The sequence below is a fragment of the Eleutherodactylus coqui genome, chromosome 8 (genome assembly GCF_035609145.1).
Source record: "Eleutherodactylus coqui strain aEleCoq1 chromosome 8, aEleCoq1.hap1, whole genome shotgun sequence".
Classification (NCBI taxonomy): Eukaryota; Metazoa; Chordata; class Amphibia; order Anura; family Eleutherodactylidae; genus Eleutherodactylus; species Eleutherodactylus coqui.
Window position 1 is genome coordinate 102,868,767 of NC_089844.1, and position 27,854 is coordinate 102,896,620.

A 27,854-nucleotide genomic window follows, 5' to 3' on the forward strand; every position below is an offset into this window, starting at 1 on the left:
CTTTATTTAGTTTGAAGTTAAGACCTGTGAAGTGTCTCGCAAGGATTGTTATATAATATTGTGCATCAGGAGATTCACGATTCTACAACAAAGTCAAGAAACCAATTCAGTAATGATTCCCACGTATTCTAATCAAGTTCTTTTATCACAAACTGGTAATTAGAAGTTACTTTGGTTACAATTGCTCAATATAGTATGAGTTCACTGCTTCTAAATCTCATGTAGAATTGTATATTAGGATTAGAGAAATTGCTCCCTCTGCTGGCAGAATTAATATTATAATGTGACAAAGCAGTGTGTGGGGGCAAAGTCCTAGGTTGGAGCATTATGTTTAAAAGGGTTTAGCCAGGACTCAGACATTGGTGTGCTTAGACTGGTGTGTGTCTGACTCCTGGCACCACCGCTAATCAGCTGTTTGAAGGAGTCGTGGCACTTAGGCAAGCGATACGGCCTCTTCCTCGGTCCAGGATATCAGGTATATCTGTCACATGGCTTTTGTGCCCTTCTGCTTGGTATACTATTGAGAGGCTGCAACATCACCCCCATCCCTTCAACCAACTAATCTCTGGGAGATCTGAGTTGCAAAAATTTATATTATATGTAATATATTACCGTATCTTTAAATCCTTACTCCTTTTTCGTAATAAAGATCCTGGTTAACTGTAATACCTTTTAGCTCTGGTCCCCCAATGTGAAATCTAACAGGGCTCTCAAATTATCATGACACAATTGGGGCCCATTCCCAAGGGCGTTTTTCTCACCCGTGTGTTCTTTATATTTGTTATTGACTGAATACGGACAGTGCATGGACCCATTACAGTAAGTTGGGCTAGTCACAAGTGTGTTTTTTATGTTGGCCGATTGTCTGTGTAAAAAAATTGCAACATAACTTATTCTGGTCCATATTCATGGAACAAAACAGAGCATAAAAGTTTATGGGAGTGTTAAAAAGAAAACGACAAACATGGATATTTTATCCATGTAGAGATGAGCGAGCATACTCGGTAAAGCAAACTACTCGAGCGAGTAGTGCCTTATTCGAGTACCTGCCCGCTCGTCTCTAAAGATTCGGGTTCCGGCGGGGGAGAGCGGTGAGTTGTGGGAGTGGGCAGGGAGGAGCGGGGGGTAGAGAGTGAGAGAGAGATCTCCCCCCCCCGTTCCTCCCCGCTCTCCCCCGCCGCTCCCCGCCTCCCGCCGGCAGCCAAATCTTTAGAGATGAGCGTGCAGGTACTCGAATAAGGCACTACTCGCTCGAGTAGTTTGCCTTACCGAGCATGCTCGCTCATCTCTATATCCATGTGTTCTTCAATTTTGACGCATGTTCCTGGAGACGGTAAAAAAAAAGTGATATAAATTGGCCTTTTTAATTTTTTTGCATGTGTGAAAAAAGGATTACACACAGATAACTCATAGACATATAATAAAGCACACATACACAACAAAAATGCATGCAACACGCACATACGCATGCAGTAAAATCAGTTCTCTATCACACAACTGTCATTTCGATGCTAAGTTAGCAGCGCAAAAAAATTGCGACTAACTCAGTTGTAAATTGGATGAACTTAGAATAGCCACAACGAGCTCGTTATGAGCTCTTCACGATTATATCGTTTATTCACATGGTTGGCTGAGTTGAAATAATGCCGCAGTCCCGAAAACACACTGTCGGCGGAAGTAGTTTAATGACTTTTAAATACCTCAACTAAAGGCACCTGTCAATGTTTAGCATGGCTCGCCGCTGCTAAACTCCCCCCCCCCCCACTGCTTTTTTTGGACAGCTCCCGTAGACTCCTCAAAGAGTCTATGGAGCCTCCTGGGCTAGTCTGTCAAAAGATAGGACAAGACCTATCTTTCAGCGCAGCAAGAAATTTTGGCATTGACATAACGCCCTTATGTCCTATCTTTTGTGGTACAAATTCTTTGTTGCATCAAAAACTCGTTCATCTGAAGAAATCCATAGGAAATCATTGGTTCTAATGGCCGCGATTTTTTGAAGCGCCTACTTAGCATCAAAGTAACGCTCGTGTGGCCTAAGGGTTGCTTCACATGTGCGTAATTTGCTGTGCATCACTGGCATCAGACAATCGTGCAGCAAGTACACAATGACATTGTGTACTTGCTGTGTGCCACCAATCGCTGTACACTAACTTGGCATGTATGCAAGTGTAATATGTGCCAAGATAGCACATTCTGCGATCTTTTTTGCATGCGTATTTTGTGCGATTTATGTGAAGGCCAACATGGAAGCCTATGGCAGATTGATTTAGTGTGTACACATACAAAACCTGTACGTTTAATATGCTGCAACCATACATTTGTGTAAAGGAGCCTTGAAATTGCATATGCACATGCGAATAAGCCCTTATAGTACTGTTCTCCTCATATGGGCAGAGGGACCTGTTGGGGCTCTCGCAGGGTTCAGTGCACAGTCTGACTACAGCCTCACAACCTTCTATAGTTAGTCCTTTGCCTTTTCTATTAATATAAAGGTGAAAGCCCTCACTGACTGACTTGCCACTAATTCTCTAACTTCCCGGTGTCGTACAAACATGAAATTTGGCACAAGCATTCTTTAGGTCCTAAATAGAAAAAATAAAGGGGGCGCAACACAATTATTTAATGCTAAGTGCAAAAGTATTGATACCCCTGTATAATTAACCTAACCTAATTATCTAACGTCCCTGTGTCGTACAAATAGGAAAAGTAAACTGGTCACAACTCAATTATACAATGCTAATTGCAAAAGTAAGTGCACCCCTATGTGATATAACTTCCTGATGACATACAAGCATGAAATTTGGTGTGAGCATTCTTTAGGTCCTAAATGAGGAGAATGGGAGGGGTGGTACATTCTGCAGAGGGACATCAGTATATGCAGCCTGAGGAGAATCCAACGCTTCTCTATGTGTATACATATTTTACTCCTCGGTTCCTCTAAAGTGACCTTGACTTCATAACATTTTCCATGTGAACAACATGTAAGCACCTGTATCAAATTAACTCGGGCGAAGCCAGGTATATCAGCTAGTCATTTTATAGGGACTTGAATATGGTTGTTGGTCTAGGCTTAGATAAAACTTTACAGATAGGCTGAATTCTTTGCAGACGCCTTCACTGTATAAGGGCTCATTCACACATCTGTATCTGTAAAACACTGCAGGGGTCCCATAGCATTTTACCGGTCTGTCTGAACCGACAGAAACCACATATGGCAGCAATTGCACTGTTCATGACCACATACCTCACACACGCAGTGTGACTCTGTCTTTTTTTCTTTTTTAACTCCCTGCTTTTTTTCATAGCAGGGTTGAGTATGGATCACCGCCCATATGCAATGTATTGCGTATGGACACCCTTGCATATGCTGCCTATACAAAAGTATAGGACTCATGCTGCATGGTACGCGGAGAAATAGAGCATGCTGCAATCTTTTTTCGTGCGTGCCTACGTGCTCATGTGAACGAATCAATGCAAGTCTATTTACTTTCATTGACTCCATTCACCGCGAGTCACACGGCCTTGCATCGCGGCTGTAATATGTGCCGAAATCACGGTCGTGTGACGGAGCCCTAAAGCAGAGGTGGGGAGAAAGCAAAATACTGGAAAAAAGTATAAGGTTAATGCGTCTCTGTCTCCCGCAGAACTGAATTTTTTGCTCTTTTTACATATAATGCATTAAATGATGCTTTTTGCAAATACTGTACAATATCGTTAGTGACCAGATGATAGGATTTCTTCAGCTTCACTGTATCATCTATGGTTACTAAGTATACTGGCCTACACTATATCTTTCTCACTATCCCTCTCTGTTAGAAACATCAGATTAAATTTCACCTCTCCAAGCAGTAGATGCTACATCTTTTACTATGAAACCCTGAACATTATCCACATTCTATAACCACAGAACTCCAGAGGGATCTTCTTAAATACTGCTGTGGTGACACATAGGTCATTTTTTTTCTTTTACCTTTTAGCTCTGGTAACAGTGAGTGTTTGATTTGATAAATAACTGTTTTAGTGTTGCAGCCATGCTGGCATTCTCATTTTTCATCTACGTAGGAACTCATTTTATCCCTCCATGGGGTTATAATATAAAATAAATATACATACATAGTAATGGAAAAGGATTCAGTCCAACAGATCCTTTGTATATTTCAATGCTGAACTGAATATTAACAGTGGAATAGCTATATAAATTATTTGATTGTAGAAGCACAGTGGTTATTTCAATTCCCCACAGTATGACCTTTCTGAATTGCACATAAATATAATGCATACATTATAATATTACCCGTTTGCAAGGCATAATCCTTTATTTACCACCTTCTCATCAGGGATCCTTCTCATTTTATATATCAGCTACCTGGTTTGTATTTCCGTATTTTAATTAATTCATTACTGGGAAACAACATTTTCTACCAGTTTATCATTTTTAATATAATCAGCACTATATAAAATGGCCATACAGTTGCATATATCAGCTCGATGCCGCCGGTGATGTTAAGGTTGTTATGATAATAGCAATGCAGAAACGTAGCAAGCATCATTGTATGATCTAGGCCTGCACTAGATAGTGGGAGGATTGCTATAAAAAGACCCGAAGCGTTTCCATTTCATGCATGTAATTTGAACACAGCACACTTTATGCAGTATCCCAGGGACTTGTATCTTGTACTTGGATATATCTTGTATCTGTTGTAACCAAGCAGGATTTTTCTTAGAATAGGAGCAGAGTATACGAAGAATAAGGCATGTCCTACTATTATGTAATGATTATGAAAGCAATATGAAGAATAAAATAAGCTAATTGAGATTAGTTGAATTAAAAAAATAAATGATTTCTCGGCTAAATACATGTATGTAGGGCCAACAAATTACAGATACAGGTCCATAAAATTAGATCAATGGCACAAAATTGAATTTGTCTAATACGAGCGATGAAAGAATACAACAGACTCGTAGTCATGTATCTGTTGTATTCATGGGTAGAGTGCTCCTCCGCCTTTCCTCACATCCTTCTCATCACTCGTGGTGGTGATTGACAGGCTGATGTGTATACATGTATACACATCATTCTGTAAGCCCCAGTGGGGAGAGCTGAGGGAGTGCCCTTTCCCATGGATACAGTTGACTTGGTAAACTAAACTTCCGACTTCAATTCCTTGATAAAGCATGATGCCATATGAAATAGACGGAATGCTGGAATTTGTATCTACATTCTGTAATCATTCATTCATAATACCAAAGATTCAATGCCTACTTGGTGAATGCCATTGTCTTATTGTCTGTGGGTTATATTGGTGAAGACTGGTGTTAAGTTGGTGCAGGGTGCAAGTATGGCAACCTTCACAGATGTCACCAACACATAAGACCTAGACATAATTAATGTACACAATGGACCAATATAGACATAGAATGGTAGATTTGGAAGGGACCTCCAGGATCATTGGGTCCAACCCCCTGATCAGAGCAGGATTCACTAAATCATCCCAGACAGATATTTGTCCAGCCTTTGTTTGAACACTTCCATTGAAGGAGAACTCACTATCTCCTGTGGTAACCTGTTCCACTCATTGATCACCCTCACTGTCAGAAAGGTTTTTCTAATATCTAATATCTAAATTGTGTCTCCTCCCTTTCAGTTTCATCCCATTGCTTCTAGTCTTTCCTTGTGCAGATGAGAATAGGGCTGATCCCTCTGCACTGTGACAGTCCTTCAGATATTTGCAGACAGCTATTAAGTCTCCTCTCAACATATATCACCAAAACAACATCACCAAAACACGGAGAACACAAAAAAAGGGGAAATCATCGTAACAGAATTATGAGGATGGGAATATTATCCCTATCCGACTTTGCCGTGGAAGGCCCTTCCTTGAAAGTGATCACCCTGATAGTGTCAGCTCCATGTCAGGAACCTAAGGGACCTAGTCTTTCCCTAGATGGAAGATAGACAAAATGTTTAATGTAGATCAAAAGAGCAATACATATAATACAGTATTTGGTAGAGGTGCATAAGACCTGCACAGAATAAATATCTATAGCTAACAGGAGTTACCTCACCAAAAACCTCAAGCAGGACAATAACCAGCACCCATTTAGAGGTGGGCCCAGGATCAATACACTTTCACTATTGTTCATTGGCCAACTAGGAAAAATGCCTTCCTGTCAGCCAATCAGTCCATGCACCACAGGAGATGTTGTAGTAGGGTTGTGAGGAGGGTCACATTATACATCAAGCCCATTGAGGAGTTCCCAACAGATGACACTTCAAGGACCTCCTGCAGTGACAGGAAGATGGCACTCATTATCATCCAGCGTCAAATGACAGGGCATATACATCATCCCGGCTCCACTACCTGATTTTGGTGAACACGCCGCAACAACTGGCCTGTAGAACACCGCAATTGGCATTTGAACAGCTAATTCTGTATTGTTATTCTATAACAAAACACTGCAGAACAATGCCAGTGCCTATTAACTTTTATTGATCTATTATATATAATATTCAATATTTTCTTTTAATACCCAAGTTGAAGTCAGTGTATTTCTACTCCAAACAAAACTTACTGACTCCACAGCCCTGCTGACGACTACAAGTCCACTGTATTCTTTGTTTCATTGTTCCTATTCATCCTATTAGGAAAATAGACCTGTCTTTGTCATATGATATCCTTACATAGAGCAGCATATACAGATCTGCTTTAAATGACTTGTATGAGATTAAAGTGAAGGGTTTACGGTTTTTTTTTCCAGAAACAGTAACACTCTTATTTATTGACTGGGCCTTGTGGTGCAGCTCAGCCTCATGGACCTGAATGGGTCTGAGCTGCAATACAAGAAGCAACTCATAGACAACAATGTCACTGTTTCAGAAAAAAAATAGCAGATCCTTATTTAATCGATATATATTGACTGCAAGGCCTCATTCACATTGGAGTTTTGGTGCAGATGTAGGTGTGGATTCTGCAGCCAAATCTGTGAAATCCACCATTTAACATTCCATTAAATCTCAGGACTTTCTGCGCCATAAGTAATATGGAAGAGATTTTTCCGCAAGCGCATTCTGAAATGACAATTTTTTTGTGCGTTCTCCATGCAGAATCAGTATAAGGTAGCAACACGAGGATTTTCCTCATTGACTGATGCTAAATGCATATGCAGATCTGCATGACAATGCATAGCAGAACTCCGAGGCTCAGACTTGGTGTTCTGCCGTGGATTAAAGTATCAGATTCACGTCAGAAAAGTATGACGGTGATCTGACATACATAAAGCTCATGTGAACATGCCCTAAAGGGAATTATTACATTCAGTAATAGTATAGAAGGTCACTATTTTGAGCTATTGGGTTTAGTATTCTTCTTGTATGATTATTATAGAGTAATGTACAGGTATTACATTTCGGCTTTATGAATTACAAATTCCACAATGCACTGCATATTTTTTAGCCTCCGCTTTCAAAAGTATATGCGCTTGTATTTACAAAACTTGAATCACAAAGAGGAATAACTGAGCATGCATTTCAGAGATAAGCGACTCGATCCGAAAAGTTTAGAGCATATATTGTATGCACCTTTGAGCATCTTCTGACATGTCATTGAGACATGTTAGAAGATGCTATCGGCTGAGCCTGCTATTATCGCTGGAATGAAAAAGGTGCATGCATATTACATTCCCATTGATTTCAATAGAAGCGTCATCAGCTTCACTTAAGGATACTGAGATGTAGTGAAATAACCGAAGTGAACCAAAGGGGTTCAGTGCTTGTTACAGAGTGCTATATGCCTTTGGTAGGAGTCTTGGCTCAGACTAACACCATTAACATCCTTCTGGTATGTCTCAATAATTTATCAGAAGATGTTCAAAGGTACGCATAACCTTTAAGACTCACAGTTCAGAATATGATTTGCACACCTTTTGGTCAATTTTCAGAGCTGGAAAATAAAATTCACATAACCACTTAACATTTTGTTTCAAATTTGGAATATGACTTTTCTCATAATTGGAAGGGTTTGTCTGGTATAAGGAAGATATTTTTTAAACTCCCTTTAAAAAAATTCCAAGTTAATAGCAAAATACTCTAATTTCAGGATGCTGACCTATAAGGGAGCAGCTATTAATCTGGAGGACCCAGCATGTTCATGCAGTATATGCACAGCCTGTTAATATTAGTGTTAATTGTGTAATGCTTTATTTACCCTGTGGGGGTGCTGCAGGGAAGCTTAACAGTTCATGCATAAAGATTACAGCTGATCACTGTGGGTCCTAGCAGCAGCCAGACTTGTGATATGTGTTGATCATCAAAGGACCTTTAAAAAAAAAAAAAGAATTGTACAAATCCAAAGATTGTACTATTCTTTTAAACTAAATATGTGCATACTGATTCTAGCTTTCCAATTACATTCTTTTAACAGTGTGTCTGTCTCCAAATCCATTGTACAAAATTTGCATTCAAATTGCGACAAACGATCATGCAAATTCCTATAGAATCTATAAGCACTTTAAGCTGGCACAATATAAATGAACTTGAAGTGAATAGTTCACTCCCATTTGCAAGTGGTTCACTAATTTCAATATGATCCTTAATTCGCTTTTTAATGATGTGCCTTTTCCTGACAACAGCCGGGGAAATGCAATAAATAAAAATGAGGCTATTTTATCAAGTGGAAGACCAAAGGATGCCGGTGGGACTTCTGCTTTCAGGCTACTGGAGATCAGGTGCACTGCAGAGGTGAAATGTCTCAAGGGAGGAATACAGAATGTTCCTTTTGTAGAAGGCTCCATGGTTCAGAAACATCTAATTAATACATTAGCAGCTGTCAAACAAACAGACTCCTTGGGAGATTTTTTATCTTTGTGTTTTAATCAGAATTGTATAGCATTTTGGTGTGATATAAAACAGATACATATTTATTCAGAGACGCTGCTTTGCTTTGTGCCTAAGAATGTGACATAGACGATAAAACCTCTAGTAATAAATATGACGTTATGACAAGCTGGCAGTAAAAGTAAATGAACTGAATTATACAAATTCTATAGAGTGCTGTATGTGCTCTGACAAAGTGACAGATGAATGTAGGCTCTATTTAGAATATGTCCATCATTAATATAACCATGCGGGGCTATGTTATAATGTGATTGAAGGTCTTGTGTGATATATTCCATTCTATGTCTACTGGTATACATTGATATTCTGCATTACTGCTAATTTTTGCACACATTTGGAAAATTCATGTTCCAGTTCAGTCAGTATACAAAAACTCCAAAGAGAAAAGCAATCTCAGAGCTAGACCATCTAAAGTATGTGACTGGCCAGGTGCTCGGGCCCTAGAACAATTCATCCTCCATGGCAGGGGCATAGTTGTAGGGGCTAGTGGGGCATGTATTTTGAGTGCCAGCTACCTGGGTAAGTTGACTCAATAAAACTCAGTAATTTATTAGATATACCCAAAAATATTTACATAAACAGTAATATTAGAATAAAAATGTGGCATACAGTGAAATTAAGAAAATAGATAATCGCTTTGTCATACACTGAAGATAATAGTATAAATAGTCACTTACTTTAAGATGTTTACAAATCAACTTAGAGATGATATATCCATATATTCTATAAGTAACGATGTACTATATTGATTAGAGATGAGCGAGTATACTCGCTCAGGCACATTACTCGAGCGAGTAGTGCCTTAGCCGAGTATCTCCCCGCTCCTCTCTAAAGATTAGGGGGCCGTCGGGGGGCGGAGAGCGGCAGGGAGAGCGGGGAGGAACGGAGGGGAGATCTCTCTCTCCCTCTCTCCCCCCCCGCCGCAACTCACCTGTCACCAGCGCCGGCCCCCGAATCTTTAGAGACGAGCGGGCAGATACTCGGCTAATGCACTACTCGCTCGAGTAATGTGCCTTAGCGAGTATACTCGCTCATCTCTAATATTGATAGCTGGCATCAAGTTGTAAGAAGGTGATAATAATAAGGAAACAAGGTCACTAAGTAAAAAGCCCCTAGCTTGTCTCCTGCACTGACCCTTACCTACCTGCAGGGCAACTACCCTGAGAAGGATGCCCCTACTCAACTGGTAGCTGTCACCTGTCTAGCACCTAATGCATCCTAACTATTAAATACACATCCCAACGTGTTTTCCCAGAACTGTAACTGCTGGGATCATCAAAGTGATAGAAAACAAAGAGTAAGGTCCAAACTGGGTCAGTCAGATAATCTCCTTAAAACAATAAGGCCATCCTGATGGTGGACATGGTGGACATGCTCAAGCACCACAAATTGTGGGATATGTAAGCTATTCCTAGATCCTCCTTCATAAGAAAACAACCAATGTTAGCATTCTACTAATGGCATTAGCCTTTAATACTGGCCCCACAGCCATGACAGCTTCTGTCTGCTGGGTACACGGAAGTTTTTATTTTGCTGCACAGTAATTATAGAATGTAGAGCTTCATTTACAGGTATTTATCAGTGAAGTGATAATTTGTGGCAGATCTCATACTATTTATAAGGGAGGTGATAATTTGTGAAAGTATTAGAGTAAGAAAATTGCTTTTCATTGTCAATGTTTTAATGCACAAATGGTGTTACACGTACTGTGAAACTAAAGCCGAATACAGTAAACACATGTAATGTTGTGTGGTAACAGAATTCACCCTTTTATCGTGGGAATGGAAGCAAACAACATGGGATAAAAGATTTCATTGTATTCCTGTAGTGGTTGTAGTAGAACAGCAAACTGTGTGCTATCTCTTGTAGCGATGAGCGAACTTTTGAAAAGTTAAGCTCAGCTGAAAATGTGCAACACGTACAGTTTGGGCCAAATAAGTTTGAACCGAACCAAAAGTTCACCAAAACTCCTAAAACTGGTCTATAATACTGCGTAAGAGCCATAAAAGCCTCTCAGAGTGTTATAGATGGACCTTATGGCCCTTAGGGCATGTTATAACCAATGTTCAGAACTAGTGTAGAACTCCGCTCAAAGCTCACTTCAGGTTTGTGCCAAATCGTGCCGACCCGAAACTGTTCTACCGTTTGGTTCACTCAACACTAATCTCTTGTATACAGCCAAGCTAAAGATTCTGTACATAGAGACATAAATATCTCAACATATATTACATGGACATCATCTAAAACAAATGCTTGACAAACACTGAGGCATAATATTAGGCTAGATAGGGAGAAATTCAGCACTGAGATGGTCAGGCATTCTCAATTATCACGCAAGCAGATTTTCCATCCTCTGTGCAAATAATTGATCCTAGCTCTTTCTTCTAGGAAGGTGACCCTAGGCATATGGGGGAGAGACAGCTGTTTGAAAGCACTTGATAAAATCACCCTCAGCTCCACTGGATTTCTGATTCATTATGACCAAATAGAAGAGTATTTGGTAAAGGCATAGCTTTATTTTATTTTTGTATATGAAAGGGGCAATCAACAGAATATTATGATATGCAATCACTAGGAGAGAGCTAAACCTATACATAACGCACTCCATACAGTTAGAGGCTGTGTATACCTTCACAGTACATTTTTCTTGTCCCAATAAATAGATCTTAAAGGGTTTCTGGGCTATTTATATTCAAGATATTTTTAATTTCAGTATAGGTCCTCAACAGTTGATTGACTGGAGTCTTCCGCTTGAGACTCCAACCAATCAGGTATTCGGGAGCCCATTGATTGTAATGGGAGCTGCGCCTGCAATTACCAGCACTGGCTACTACACAGTGGTTGGAGCTATCTGCTTGTTCTCCGTACACTGTGTTTTGCCAGTGTCAGCGGGCACCTAAACAGCTTATCGTCTGTGGTCCTAAGCTGTGGACCCCAGTCGATAAACTATTGATAACCTATCCTGAGGATAGATCATCAATAAAAATATCTTGGAAAATCCCTTAGATTAAAAATTTCCTTTTGTTTTGTTGCAACAGCTCCTATCCAGGCTATGTGTCGCCATGGTAACAAACAACAAACTCCATAATGTAATCCTGCAGTCTCATACTTTCTTCCATTTATCCCCTACTTTACGTGAACAAATATTTGGTGGTTTATGCAGAAGTAGAGGACAGATAGAAATGAATATGATATCAGGAGTGTACTACACAGAGTTTGGTAACTGAAGAGAAAAAAATAGGCATCTTTAAACACAACCTTTTACAAATTTGCTACATTCATTTTTTTAAATACAAAGAAAGAATACAAAAAAATGCCTGAAAAGGTAAACTTTAAAGGAGTTATCCTACTTTTTAAAATTGATGGCCTATGCTTAGTATCAATACTAGTACCAGTGTTTCTGGTTTCGTAATGCGCCACATACTAATATAATATAGTGAAAGGGATTGGAGTTGGTCACAGGTCCTAAACCAGCAGAGCTGGACAGCAGCCGTGTACTTATAGGACCTTTGATGATGTTACTATTATGTGATCAGCCACCGGGGGCTCTGAGCTCTGCCCCTGATCACATGATGGTGACATCATAGTCCTGTAAGCACACGGCTGCTGTCGGGCTCTGCATGTTTTAAGACCTGTGATGACATTACCGTCATGTGATCAGGGGTGGAGCTCAGAGCCCTGGTGACTGATCACATGATGGTGACATCATCACATGTAACACACAGTCACTCACAGACAGCTTGTCATTAGTATTTTGATTATATTAGTGAGGGGGAGTGCTCAAGCGAGCACTTCAACTTCTTCAATAGTTACATCAGCTTCAGCCTCGTTCACATTTACAAGCATCATACACTTTGTATCAGTGGTTCAAAGTACTGCAGTGCTGTCCCATTCACTTTAAGAGGACAACACTACAATATCTTGCACCGTCCCTATGAAAAATAAAGCATTTGCAAATTCAAACTAAAGCTGATTATAATTCTTGCACGTTTTTGCAGGTGAAATAGCTATTTTTTAGCAAAGTCATGCAGCCACTTAACAATCAATTTAAAAACCACAGCAGCCGTGTCAGAGCTGCTTCACTGCTCCGTGTGTCTCGATCCTTATGTTCATACCACTCCTCTCTTCTATAAGATGTAGGAAGAAAAAGGCTAAAAGCACCAAGCCCTCATGTCCTGGGATAAAGGTAATTGGGATACATCAGATTATTCCTCTATGGGCATCTCTGAGGACTACTCCTCTATAGACCTCCCCCTACTATATACTCAACTGCACTTTCCATACTAGCAAAATCTTGTGTGTCTTGCTTTTGTGCAGTGCTCAAAACATTACTGTAATTGATTCCTTGAAATTGCATGCGCACAGTTTAACCACAAAATAAATATGTCCATTAGCAACAATGTGAAGGGATAAAATTGTGTATAGCTGCTTAGTATTCACAGCACTGAAAGAATATTGTGGGCAATGCTGAATCACAAAATCTTATACACAGTAATAATTTGTACTTGCTGAGTTTAGAATGTTTTCACATAAGATCTATCATTGATTTTCCAGGTATGCTAATACGCATTTTCTGTGAACAGATGTCATACATGTCTATTTCTTGATGCCATGAACTAATTTGTCTTGGGGCCATATCCAGGGGCAGCACCTTGGGCTCCCCAGTTTTTACCCTTCCACCCAACAAATTGAGGATCTGGTCTTTGCTGTAGGAATCCCCAGTCCATTGTCCTAGAAACCAACTAACACAGTTGCCTAAATTTTCCCTAATGTGGCACTGGATGGTGTAGGCATGGACATAGCCACAGAATGAAGCATCAACTGTGGCAGTCGGAGTACTTTTACTACATAGAACAGGCCAAGGTGCAGAGCAGGCAACAGACAAGGTAAAGCATAAGGTCAGGATTGGAGAGGTCAGAAAAGCTGGGTAGTTCAGGCATGGATCAAGTACTAGTAGATCAGACAGAAACGCATGTTCACCATGACACAGTAAAGAGAGTCGAGGAATGGGCAGAATAGCCCTAAATAGCCCAAGAACTGTGAGGATTGCTTGGGGACTGAATAGCTGGGTGCACATGCTGGCCATTCAAGAGGTAGACCGACATGTGTGTACATTCCATGAGGACCTAGAAACTGATAGGAGATGTGTTGTTTGCTGCAGACAACAGAGGAGACAGGATGTTGTCTATGCCCATCGGCAGGAGGGGGTAGAGGTGCTGCTGGTTATAACTAGTGGCCATGGCGATACATACATCAATAGATGTATAAATAAATATTAGAGAGATACTGGCATACATCAATAGAGATATTAGATTGCCAGATAAATAGATAGACAGATAGATAGACAGACAAACAGACAGACAGATAGACAGACAGACAGATAGATAGATAGATAGATAGATAGATAGATAGATATGTGATAGATAGATAGATATATAGATAGATAGATATGTAATAGATAGATAGATATGTAATAGATAGATAGATATGTGATAGATAGATATGTGATAGATAGATATGAGATAGATAGATAGATAGATAGATAATTAGATAGATAGACACAATCTAAAATAGTATCGTTTCTGAAAGAAAATCCAATGACCAGATTATCATTTTAATTCCAGACAAAGAAAATTTGAGCAAAAACACTATCTTTCTGTATGTTCTATAATTCAGGTGACTTAGCTAAGTTTTAAGGCAGGTGTCTCCTGAATAAGCAATCAATCTTATCCAGTATGTTAGTGTGACCCGGCTAAAGTTATGCATGAAAAAAGTGTGCTTGCCTTATTATCTATCAAAGACTTCCAAGGTTATGCAAAATCCTCTGAAACAGAATTATCTTAAAGAGCAACTCCTGAGAGATATGATTTTTTTTATCTCTTCAGGCCCTTAATGTTGTCCTTAGGGTGCAGTATTATAATAGTTACTGCCGGTATGGTAGAGCTATTTAGCTTAGACACCTTGTACATCACGTTCTGAAGATCCGTTCTCCCGTACATCTTTTTTAATTAAAAGCGGACGGATCCCAGTAAAAGGAAGAGAGGAAACAGCTAATATTTTCTTAGGGACTGTTTCCTTCTCTTTTTGCTAAGATCGAAACTTCTGGATAGCAGAACTCTTAAATATAATGTGCAAGGGTCCTAAACTTGTCAAATCCATGGCTGAATGAGGTAATAAAGGGACATCCACTTTTCTGACTGATAAATGTGTTCAGAGCAGTTGCTACTTCCTTATTCAGATGGGCGTAATTCTTGTCCGTGTGTGCAACTGACTGTACATGGATAGCCCATGTACCCATTACAGTCAATAGGGCTATTCAGACATGTTTTAAACTGACTGTCATTTGAAAATATTGTAGCATGTCCTATTCTGGTCTGATTTATTGGTTGACAATTGCCTAATCATGTCAATGGGTGCGCTAAAAGCTAGGTGCACACTAGCCATAAGCACAACTCACATCAGATAGCACATAAATACCAGTACATGTGCTGTATGATTTATGCAGAGATGGGATATTGACATACGCTGGCATGTCCTATTTCTCATCCATGAAACAGATAGGAATAGGTAATGATATGAGTTTTTTTCATGAAGAACGCTGGTCCGCTTAAAAAATAAAATCAGTTTGCATAGCCTCATAGGCATATAGCGAGGCCGTGGGCTGTCCGTGGATTAACACAGCACATGGCCCAAAATATGATAGTGTGCTGGGGTCCTTCCACAGATAACATCGATGATTACTCTGCTTCTCACAGGATGTTGCTGAACACTGCTTGAAAGAAAAATGGGCTTCCTATTTTTTCGGGATGCAAGGAAGGCCTCCTGTTCACGGGTGGATATTTGCTGCGGAATCTGCGTCGGGTGTCCGCATTGCGGATCCGCAGCAACTACCACCCATAGCATTCTATGGGAAATGCGAGCCGTGTGGACGATCCACAGTATAGATACATACAAAAGTGACAAGGTATGTGCAGATGCCGCTGCTCCCAGGACCAGATTCTGCTGTGGGATTCCGCATGCAGAATCCACCTCTGCCATGTGCAGGAGTCCTGAAGCAGATGGCATACAGAAGTAAAAAATGGACACATGAAATGCATATGGATAACACTCTCATGCACACGGATTATAATAAATCAATTTTTTCCGGACCGAAATCTGACAACATCATTAGAATAAGCTCTTATATACTTGACGAGAAACGGTTCATCAATTCAATCTGCTTGCGCCAAATTCTGACCTCCCATTAACATGGCGCAACAGAAATCTGCATTCATCTGACCAGGCGATGTTTTCCACTGCTCAGTGATCCAAGTTTTGCACTCTTTGGCTCACTGGAGTCTCACCTTTCTGTTTCTCTTAATTTTCCCTGGAGCTGGTCGCTTGTTGTTTCTATGGAATGACAATTTGCGCATTCAGACATGCTAGATGGAACACCAGTGCTGGATTCAATGCATTTGATTTACTTGACTGTGCACTGATTGTTCATCAGAACAATTCTTGACGTTCTTCTCTCACCCCTTTCGTCAATCAGCTGCTTACGTCCACAGTATTCCTTCACACCATTTTCCACACACTTGCCAATATTACATGAGAAAAACACACAAAGTTGGCAATTTTTCTAAAATTTGGTCCCAGTTAGTCTAGCACCAATGAACGGGCCTCACTTGACGTTGTTCAGATCTTTTCCCATTCTATTGTGGATTCACATTGAAACTAATAAAAAAAATGCTACACTCTGGGGGTCACATGACTAATTTCAGCACAAGGAAGCTCCAATCATGGAATCGTAGGTCTATATACAGTAGCCATTCGGTATATGAAAAAATTCTCAAAATTCAATGAAAAAATATTTAATGTTAAAGTGAATCTTAGTGTTAAGTAAAAAATTCAGTTTAACTCTGTGTAATTAATTGGATCTGGTGGGGCTCTTTAAAGGAATATTATAGGCAAACCTGATTCTGCTTTATTACGTAATGCAAGGCCTGATTCGGAGGCGCATGGGTTCTCTCTCCTGTTTGTTTGAGAATCTGACTAATGCATTGCCCTTTCACTGGACATACAGTAATACAGTGTAACAGTTTCTTTTAGATTAATTACTTATTCCTTTGCTATCTGACACATACACAAGCCCTTTCACCTGGAACTTGCTATGCTTGCTGTAAATAGACCAATCATCTGAAATGTATAGGTTTCTTAACTCAGAATTATTAAGTGTTGCGTACCATGGGATATACCGTGTTGCGTACCATGGGATATACCGTGTAAAGTGTTGGCTAAAGGGGGTACAGAGGTTGCAGTCACATTTAGACTATGGAATATATACACAATAAGTAATTTGGATGTTGTCTAAAATGCAATATTTCAATATTTGTTACTGTTACCGGAAGAAATAATACTGTCTAGTTGGTTATATCTAACTAATGTCCCTTTTACACGGGCCGACAGTTGGGTAAATGACTGCATGAGCGTTGAGGTCGTTAGCGCTCGCGTAGAGAGTTTAACTTCACCGTTGGATCGCGGGCTTCTCACTCAGCGCTTCAGTTCCTATGTAAAGCGCTGAGCGGGCTGCGTTTACAGTGAACAACAAGCCCGCGATCCAGCAATGGATTTTATGCTGATTAAAAGTCAGTGATAAGAACCTGTGAGCAAATAGTAAGCGATAATCGTCCCATAATGTAAATGGTCCATAAATCTCATGGAAGACTGATCAAAATTCATGATTGATGAGATAGGTGCAAACTTACGGCATGTGTCTCCTATTGTATAATATCAGGATTGTAGCTATAGGGGGGCATAGAGTTACCAATTACATCCAAAGGCTGGTTAAGGCTCAAAAGTCCAATATTATAAATGTCACATGGCAGCTTAGGGGCTTTGGTAGGGATTGTGCATTGAGGCTCAGAGTCTTCATCTGTGCCTCCACAAAGTAGACCTTGTAAGTGCAGTTCATATATACGGTATATACAGCAGGTAGACAGACTCACAGTATAGCCTAATACTGGTCAACTTCTAGCCTTAAACTAAGTGACAGCGTCTTCAGCTATGTACTTCCCATAGCATTCTGTCTATTAGGGCTCACACTCACTTGCGATAGTGTTTTTGCGAGAAAAAAATCGCAGTGATATCGCAGGTACAAATTTGCATCTTCTGTGTGATTGCGATGCGTTTTAGTTCTCTGAAAACTCGCATTGCATGGCAGGAGTATTTAATGCCTCTCTTGCGTTTTATTATGGTCTTCTTTGGTCTAAACTTCCTCCGCACTGCTGACGTACTGCTGTTTCCTTGTAAAAGCCGTCCTTCCCATTAGTCACTATTCCACACAGAAAACATAGCACCATCGCACCGCATTCTCGCACACGTTATGCATTTTGCGATGCGATAGTACAGCACTCCATTGATTTACATGGGTGAGAAGAAAATAGCACATCGCAAGGAAATAGGACCATTGCACGCAAGAAAAAAACGCAACCTCGCAGACGTGAAAACATCGCAATGACGACAATGTTATATAAAAAAACCACAGCCAAGATCGCAAAAACACTATTGCAAGTGAGTGTGAGCCCTTAGTCATCCTAAGGCCTTAGTCAGACGGGCGTTTTTTCGCGCGATTTGCGGATCGCATGACGGATGCGCATCCGCAAATCGCGTGACCGGTGCGCGCAAGTCGCCCGCAAATCGCCCGAAAATCTGATCCTAGCCGCGTTTCATTAGAAACGGGCCGGAGCTGTCCAGCGCATTGCATTCAATGGAGACAGCAATAGAGCCGGCTCCATTTAAAGCAATGCGCTGCGGGCGAGCCCGGGATGAATTGTCGGTAAGGGCTTAAATATATAAGCCCTTCCCTGCAATTCATCCTAAAATGTGTAAAAATAAAAAATATATGTACTCACCTTCTCCCGGCAGCCGGAGCTCCGCGCGGCCGTCCTGCAGTGGGTGTGAAGGGGGTGTGAGTCAGACCTGCCCCCTGATTGGCTCAGCGCTGAGCCAATCAGAGGCATGTCTCACTCACACCCATTCATGAATTCATGAATGGATGTGAGTCAGACCTGTCCCTGATTGGCTCAGCGCTGAGAGGCAGCAGTCACTCACCCATTCATGAATTCATGAATGGGTGTCTGAGTGAAACCTGCCTCTGATTGGTCAGGGCTGTGACCAATCAGAGGCAGATCATTAAGCAGGCGGGGATTTTAAAGCCCCGCCGGCTGAATAGTGCCGAGAAGCAGTTCAGGAGAACTGACAGCGGCCGCGGCTGGACTCCGGCTGCAGCGGAAAGGTGAGTATACAATTTTTTTTATTTTAACACATTTTAGGATGAATTGCAGGGAAGGGCTTATATATTTAAGCCCTTCCCGACAATTCACCCCGCGCACACCGGCAGCCCATTGCTTTCAATGGAGCGGCTGTATTGCCGCCTCCATTGAATTCAATGGGCAAACATCGTTCTTCTCTGCCACAGCTGTTACAGCTGTGGCAGAGAAGAATGATTTGTCTTCTATATGTTCTCAATGGGGTCGGCGCTGCTGCCGCCGGCCCCATTGAGCGCATATACAGAAGAGAACAGGAATCGCAGATCGCAGATAGGTGCGATCTGCGATTTTTTGTTCTATAATTTATCGGACGAGCGCATAAAAAGCGCTCATGTGTCCGATACCATTGCAAAGCAATGGTTTTATAAAATCGCCGGACGCATGCGCATGCGCAAATCGCGGCTAAAAACGCCCGTCTGACTAAGGCCTAAGGAGAAAGTTTGGTACTGTGTTAGCCATAACGTTTTTATTCTCTTAGTTGTCTGTCATGGATTCTGTGGCTGTTAGTTCTGACTCTCTTTAGACCTTTTTTGAGTCTTTACTACTCTCTATTTTTTGTTCATTGTTCTTAGAGCTAAAAGTGGATATGTCATCATTATAATTGATGGAAACATTTGGTCCATAATTGGGACATGTTTACAACTTTAGTCTGTTGAAGTGACTATAGAACCAATACAAACAGACATAGCAGAGATTAATATGCCAATAAACTCTAATATGGTCTCAGTTTGTATTGTGTTCTTAGTACTAATTGTACCACCCATTACACCAGAATTCCCCCAAATTAGTTATTGGGTATCTGTAAACAATGCGATCATAAAAAGGTCTTTTTACGTATATTTTTATTAAGAAACCCTTTAATATTAGTGTCAATTTACATATCCATTACCTAACTATTGTACTTACAGTGTTAGGCCTCAATCACACGGGCGCATCGGCATCCGTGCACCGGCGCCGATGCGCCTGTGTGACTGCAGGAAGGAGACGTACGTACCTAAAGATGGCCGTCTCTCTGCAGCGCCGGAGGAAAGAACACATGACAGGCAATGAAGCCAGTCACATGTTCTTTCCTCCGGCGCTGCAGAGAGACGGCCGTCTTCAGGTACGTCCGTCTGCTGTCGTCAGCTACATGGGCGCATCGGCGCCGGTGTACGGGTGCCAATGCGCCCGTGTGACTGAGGCCTAAGTGTTAAAGGACTTGTACCAGGGTTACAAGTTATCCATTATGTGCAGGACAGTGGATAACTTGCTGATCAGTGGGAGTCTCAATGTTGAGATGCCCACCAATCCCAAGAACAGAGGTCCATTGTGCCCCCCACCTTTCCTTTTCACTGCAGTGTGATTGCACCCCCCACAGTCAAAAGGGGTCTGAATGGAGTGATAATCACGCAGGTGAGCTGCTGCTCCATTGATTTTTGATAGTTCTGCTGGAGATAGGTAAGCAGCAAGCGCTCAGGTATTTCCATCAATCAATTGAAATGAATGGAGCGCCAACCATGCATGCTCGGTCAGTACTCCTTTTAGTGTGAAGTAAATGTGGGTGAGAGAGCCATCCCCGCGGTGACAAGAACATGGGGACATGGGCCCCTTGTTCTCAAATTTGCTTGGGGTCTCGGCAGCAAGGCCTCCACCGATCAGCATGTTATCTCTTATCCTGTGGATAGGGGATAACTTGTCATTCTGGTACAATCCCTTTAAGGCCGGATTCACATGAGCGTGTGGTAAAACGCTGTGTGTATAATCCAAACATTTTGCTGCTGTGTGAGTCGGCATATCGCTGCATATGGCAGCAATTTCTGGCTGTGCATGACAGCGTATTTCATATGACAGCATATATTATGGACCCATAGAGAACAACAGGGCTCTATCATGTGTAATATGCGGTAGAATTAACATGCTGTGTTCCTTTTTATGTGCAATTATTATTATTCATAATGAATATATGCAAGTGTGAATGGATTAATGAAAATCAATGTACTTTCATGCACCGCATAATATGCGTGAATATACAGCATGCGTAATACGTAATGAAACTATGAGCGTGTGAGCCTAATACTGCATTACAATCAGCAATATATTTACTGTAAAGGCATAATGAATACTTGCAGTGTGGTGGCTCAGTGGTTAGCAATGTTGCAGCATTGAGGTCCTGGGTTGAAATCCAAACAAGGACAACATCTGCATGGAGTTTGTATGTTCTCCCCAGTTTTCATGTTTGCTTGGGGTTCCTCGCACACTCTAAAACACAGGTGAATATCATCTCACCCCCATGAGGACTGAGTCCAATGTAAAGGGATGACAGTCTGAATAGCGCTACAGAATATGTATTCACTATATAAATGAGTAAAATAAATACATTTGTGTATGTCAGCATACAGTAACAATTTTGCTAGTCCAATTTATCTATGCCGGCTACACACAGGCATATCTGCATTGTGGAATCCGGAGCGGGCATCCACCTATGGATTCCACAGCAAATACAGCCCATAGCATGCTATGGAAAAATGTTTTTTTTTTGGTGCACGAGAGGAAAGCAATTGCGATTTTACGCTCACGGAGGAAAAATTGCAGCATGCTCTATTCCGCGGATTCTGCACGGACGGCTTCCATTGAACTCAATGGAAGCCATCTGAGCCACGGCCCTTCCGCATAGACATTGCGGAAAGGTCGCAGGTACAAAAAACTCTACTGCGCATGTCCGAAGGCTTGCCGTGCGGACCATCTGCAGTGCAGAAAAGAAGAAGAAAAAACAGTTACGCGCGAATGCCGGCAAGACACAGGGTCAGATTCCGCTGCAGGCTCCCGCAAGCGAAATCTGACCCAGTTGTGTGCAGTCCCCTGTAGTTTTACCAGAATGTAGCTTCTCAGTCTGCTGCAATAACATAAAAGACAACATACTGGAATCCCCTGATTCCCTGCCGCTCCTCTTCCTCCCCATGCTGCTCTCCACTTCCAGGTGCATTGAAGCAGCAATGACGTCACTAACATCAAGGGCATGTGGCTACTGCAGCCAATCACCTGCTCAGTTCTGCTGGTGATTACCTGCAGTGGTCACATGTCCCTGTGGCGGGATGTCTACACTGCTGCAGCCGGAAGTGGATACCGGCGGCAGTGCAATTACACAATGGCAGAATGAGAGCAATTGGGGATCGGATGAGGCGAGTATCCCCTCTTGTATTTTTTCATAGCATTCTGAGCAGCTCCGAATTTTTTTTTGTCCCCGGATAAACTCTAAAATAAATGCGGTGTATACTTTACCACAGCCTACAACATCCTCCGCTACACACAGCCTATTAGGGAATCAATATTCGTCCAGCTATATATTCTTTGATACGACTACCTAAATATAGCAAATGATCTTACCCTTCCCCAAGGGAAAGAAGCCCACCAGAAATCCAGCACTAGAATGCTATATTATTTAGTAGACTTTATATGTGAAATGGAAGAGTCCCTACAAAACAAATTTTAGTGTAAAAGATGAATAAATCTTTTTAAAAATATGTAAAAAAGCATCGTTATATTAATATATTCATTTTCAGGGATCCTCTAAGCTGTGTTAAGCCAGGAAGCATCTCAGGCCCATAGCTTGTAATATTCTGCTGTATTTTATGCATGCAGATGCCGTATGACTGGAGTGCCTTTAGAATAATATCGGAGAAGCAAAGATGCCGCCCAGATAAATCTCTGCACCTATTGTTTACATCCTGATGACATTAAACTTTCGATCTCCATACTATACAGAATACCTTGCGCTTAGATCAGACTCAATGCGCTCCCAATTCTCCAATTGTGCTTGTATCCATCTCAGCTTGTGTCGCCTCCTTGCCGTGGCCAGAACTGGCCTTGTGTGACTTGTTTAATGACATGTAGATGTTCCTGCTGCATCCTGCAATTTGTTGTGCTACCTCAGAACACAGACATTAGTCCTCTTACTTTTCCCTAGAAAGAAAGACTAATTTGTGAATAAACAACTTTGCTGCACTCTCCCTTGCATATTTAACACATTCTTTCCAATTTGCATATTTATTGCTTTCCCTCTTAACACTTGTTTACAACATCGGTGACCTTCCTTTATAGGCTCTTATGCAAATCACTTGGCTTCCTTGGTCACCTTGAGTGCAAGTTAAAAAAAATATATATGGTATGATCCAGGAGTATTTGTTATGTCTTCTGTTTATAAATAGTATTCATTTTGTATCAACCTTTGTAACTATTTACTTTTCTCTTTTAGATACACTTTCTTATTTTGTATTTGACGTTAGTCATCGAAAGGTTAAGAAAAAAAAAAAATCATATTTACTTTGTTCTTTTCCATGTAATCATCTTCCCAGCAGTGTGCTATAGGGTCTGGCAATGATAGACAGAGGCGTGCCTTGCTGTGATTGATGGAGTGAGCTGCAGCAAGCTAAAAGAGTCCCATCTGGATTAGGTTTTAGGAGCAGTCAGATGTTGAGTGGGAGGTCAGTAAGGCTTGAATGTAGCTCCCCCTCCTTCGACACCCCTGCCATCTACACTTATACACACATTACACAGAATATGCACGCCTTCATCCATAATTGATGCTTGCTTTTGGGCAGATGCTGCAGGGCCTGGGACTCAAACAGCTGCTAAGTTTATGGAGAAGAAAGGGAGCAGGATGGTACAGCAGGTATATTGACTTTCTTTCTCTATTACATTGGCATTGCACATGCTAGAAGTGTAGTAGGCTTCACACACTGCAAGCAAGCAAGAAGGCTTCCACTGTCTTAAGATGTATTTTGCTTCTGATAGCATTCTGGAGGATGGAGAGAATGCAGCAGTGTGTTTTTCTGCTTTGCTTGATCCATCTATCTGAGTTGCTTTTCTAACCAGCAGGTTTACAGAGTAATTTTGCATTTCTCTTCTTTGTTTCCATGCCCTGAGGAAAAAGACACTGCTTGGCTCATTTAACTACTGTAGGAGAGGCGTCCTTTGCATATGCAATGCTGTTGGCAGGAGCAATGGAACACAGGAAAACAAATCTAATACAAAGGCAATTTGTCAGCTAGAGGTAAACTGGGTACAGGCACATAGAGGAGTGCAGCGTGATATAACAGAGCCAAGGAAAATAAATGCATTGTGTCACAAACAGGAGCTTTTTAATAGATTTAAGGAACTCAAAACAGAGCTGAAGTCTATATTGGGGTTTAAATATTGTCTTATTACGCTTGTGATTGGAATTTTTTTTTTTTCGCGAAAGTTTTGTGTTCGCTGGGAACCGGCGGCAGCAGAATGAAATATGTTTTTATTCATCGCAGTTTCTGGCTTTAAAATTACCATTCTGAGCATTGGAGAAGTCCCTGTAAAGCATATCATTTTCCCCGTTTCTGGTTCGTTCGGGTTCATGGCAGAAAGGCAATAAACTATATTTAATACACTGCCACGTAATGCATATTTTGGAGTTGAAATGTGGTTTTCATTAAATTTCTGTCCAAAACATTTAGCAAATGCTGACTGTCTGCCATCCTTCGTTTCTCTCTCCATTGCCAGCAAGTTACTTTAAAAGGGCTTACAACCTTCACAGCAGCTTAAGAAACCTAATGACTAAAATATTAGAATCCCAAGAACACTGGGGAACGGCCTTCACTTGTAGCGTACACACTCACTGTATAGCAACCTAATAGAAAGAAATTAGACAAAACCTCAGTGCTCTTAATTAAATATTAGTTGTAATTAGCACTAAGTGAGAACTCTTTGAATATTAATTTGGGTCTCCTGGAACTCCTGCCAGTGTTAATGAGAAACTACAGGGGTCCCAGTAACATCTGTTTTATAACTCAAGGTAGCCTAAAAGGCTTTAGATGACATGCACCTGCATATTTCGGGGATGTTTCCGTCGTTAGTATCATTTTTTTTAACCAAAGTCTGATTATTACCGATGTTTAGATTAGGTGCGTTAGATAAATTCCAACTTTTTGCTCATTTTCTTGTTATCTATCACTCACACATAAATAAACGGGCTGCATTTGTCACTTCACTACCTCTTTTGCACTGTTTGGGGTAATGCAATGTGTGTTTGCTTGCAGTCCTATGTAAAATTGTGCTTCATTGATGCACACAGCTATATTTCATGTTTATAGCCTTCTGCTGTGGTTTGATTAACATTAGAAGGGCATTCGAGGAATTCCATGACGTTATGCAAAGCCACAGACCGGCCACTGTCATCTGTTATAATGTTGTTAGAAATACAGTCATTTGAAACATATATTATATGGATGAGTAAATGAAGTAATAAAGAACATAATGAAACGAGAACATGCAATCATGGTTAGTGCATTGCAAGACATTCCTTGTCGGTTTTCTCTGAATTAATGGATGACCTGGCAGCGGTTTGTGCAGAGGTTGACAGTGATGAGGATATCACACACATTGGCTTGTGCATATAAACAATGTGATCTCTAATTTGATCATAACTACCATGGCCTGTATTTGGATAAGAAAAGCTGTTGTAGGCCTTACGTGGGGAGCTAAAGCTTTATTCATTCCATTTACAGAAATAGGTCAGAAAATGGTAGCAGACATGGAGTTGACTATTTTGCGGTATGTTGGGATAAGTTGATTTCTGAACAGCAAGGAACTAGATTAGTAAACTTTTGTGACTATTGGATATTTTAAGACTTAAAGGGGTTGTCCCGCGAAAGCAAGTGGGGTTAAGCACTTCTGTATGGCCATATAAATGCACTTTGTAATATACATCGTGCATTAAATATTGGCCATACAGAAGTTATATACTTACCCCCTCCGGTGCTGGCGTCCCCGTTTCCATGGCTCCGACCGAAGCCTTCTTCTCCCTCGATTAGACGCGCTTGCGCAGTCTGCTCTTCTGTCCCGTTGAATGGGGCCGCTCCGGCGTGCTCGCGCCGCACAGGGCTTCTGCTTTAAGGCCGTTTTACATGGCATGACTATTGTGAGAATATTCAGAAAATCAAGTGGATTGCATGGTAATGTGTTGTGACTAGAGATGAGCGAGCATCAAAATGCTCGGGTGCTCGTTATTCGAGTCGAGCTTTTTGTAATATTCGAGAGCTCTATTCGAGTAACGAACCCCATTGAAGTCAATGGGCGACTCGAGCATTTTTGCAATGGACCCGCCGAGTGCCGAGCTTTTTTTTTTCTCTCTCTCTCTATCTCTCACCCTCCCCCCCCAGTCAGCCACATACTGCTGTGGACGTGCGTGCGTGCATGACAAGTTAATGCGGGGAGGGGTCAAAACAGGGAGGGGTCGAACATGGCTTGGTACTCGCTCGAGTAACGAGCACCATCGAGTATGCCAATACTCAAACGAGCATCAAGCTCGGACGAGCATGTTCGCTCATCTCTAGTTGTGACCAAACGATCAGTGATAAATCATTAGACCTAAAAATCATTCATTTGTCTGCTGCAAATCATTTGGTATAAACAGGCGTCGTAACGATTTGCTGAATAGAAAGCAGTGGTAGAAGGGTTGACTAGAGGCCTGGTTATGATTCAATGAATGGTTGAAACTATCCAATTATTGTTCAGTGTAAATGCATGCCGAATGAAAGATATACGATCACTACTTCACCTCTGGTTGCAGCTCATTCCAGTTTATCTTGCGGTCTAGAAGGGTCTTTGCCCAGGTCTGCACAGGTTGTCCCCAGAACATCTCTATTGCCTATAAACATGCTTTTGAAATATTGTATTTCCTAACCTTTGGGTAATTCCAAGTATTCCCACATTGGGATTAAAGGGGTTGTCCCGCGCCGAAACGGGTTTTTTTGGTTTTTTTTAACCCCCACCCATCCCCCGTTCGGCGCGAGACAACCCCCGATGCAGGGACTTTAAAAAAAAACAGCACAGCGCTTACCTGAATCCCCGCGCTCCAGTGACTTCTTACTTACCGGTTGAAGATGGCCGCCGGGGTCTTCTCCCTCCGTGGACCGCAGCTCTTCTGTGCGGTCCATTGCCGATTCCAGCCTCCTGATTGGCTGGAATCGGCACGTGACGGGGCGGAGCTATACGGAGCTACACGGAGCCCCATTGAGAAGATAAGAAGACCCGGACTGCGCAAGCGCGTCTAATTTGGCCATTAGACGGCGAAAATTAGACGGCAAGCATGGAGACGAGGACGCTAGCAACGGAGCAGGTAAGTGAAAAACTTTTTATAACTTCTGTATGGCTCATAATTAATGCACAATGTACATTACAAAGTGCATTATTATGGCCATACAGAAGTGTATAGACCCACTTGCTGCCGCGGGACAACCCCTTTAAGTTTACTGGATGCCAATTGACAAGGTTTACAGCATGATCAGGATAGGGGATAAATGTCTGATAACTGAGAGACCCACTGTTTGGATTCCTATGTTCACTTGAACGGAGGTCCTGAGTCATCACTTCTTCCTCACTACATAACTGCAGTCAGGAGGAGTTTGAATGGAGTGGCAGTAGAGCATGCGTGCTTCCTTTACATTCATCGTCTATGAAGCAGTTGGAAACAGCGGAGTGATGTGCCTGGCTGCCTTCGTTAGTCCTATGTACTTCCAATGTTGCAGAAGGGTACCTGCTTGACCCTGACTCCATTCAAACTCCTTACGGCATAACCTTGGGATCTCCATTGCAATGATAGTTGGTGTCCCCAGCAATCAGATAACTGAAAAATGTCTTTTGTGTGA

General features: G+C 41.5%; 1 protein-coding gene across 3 annotated transcripts in view; it reads left to right on the plus strand.

Moving 5' to 3' along the window:
- RBFOX1 (RNA binding fox-1 homolog 1) overlaps window positions 1-27,854 on the plus strand; it is a 744,520-nt gene that overhangs the window by 386,079 nt on the left and 330,587 nt on the right. The window contains exon 1 of one of the 3 annotated variants that reach the window (XM_066576153.1): window positions 23,721-23,848. The exons of the other annotated variants lie outside the window; for them this stretch is intronic. Within the exon in view, the coding sequence (XP_066432250.1) occupies window positions 23,816-23,848 (33 nt within the window). The 5' untranslated portion in view covers window positions 23,721-23,815. Of the gene's footprint in view, window positions 1-23,720; window positions 23,849-27,854 lie in introns of those variants that run through there. 3 annotated transcript variants of the gene reach the window in all.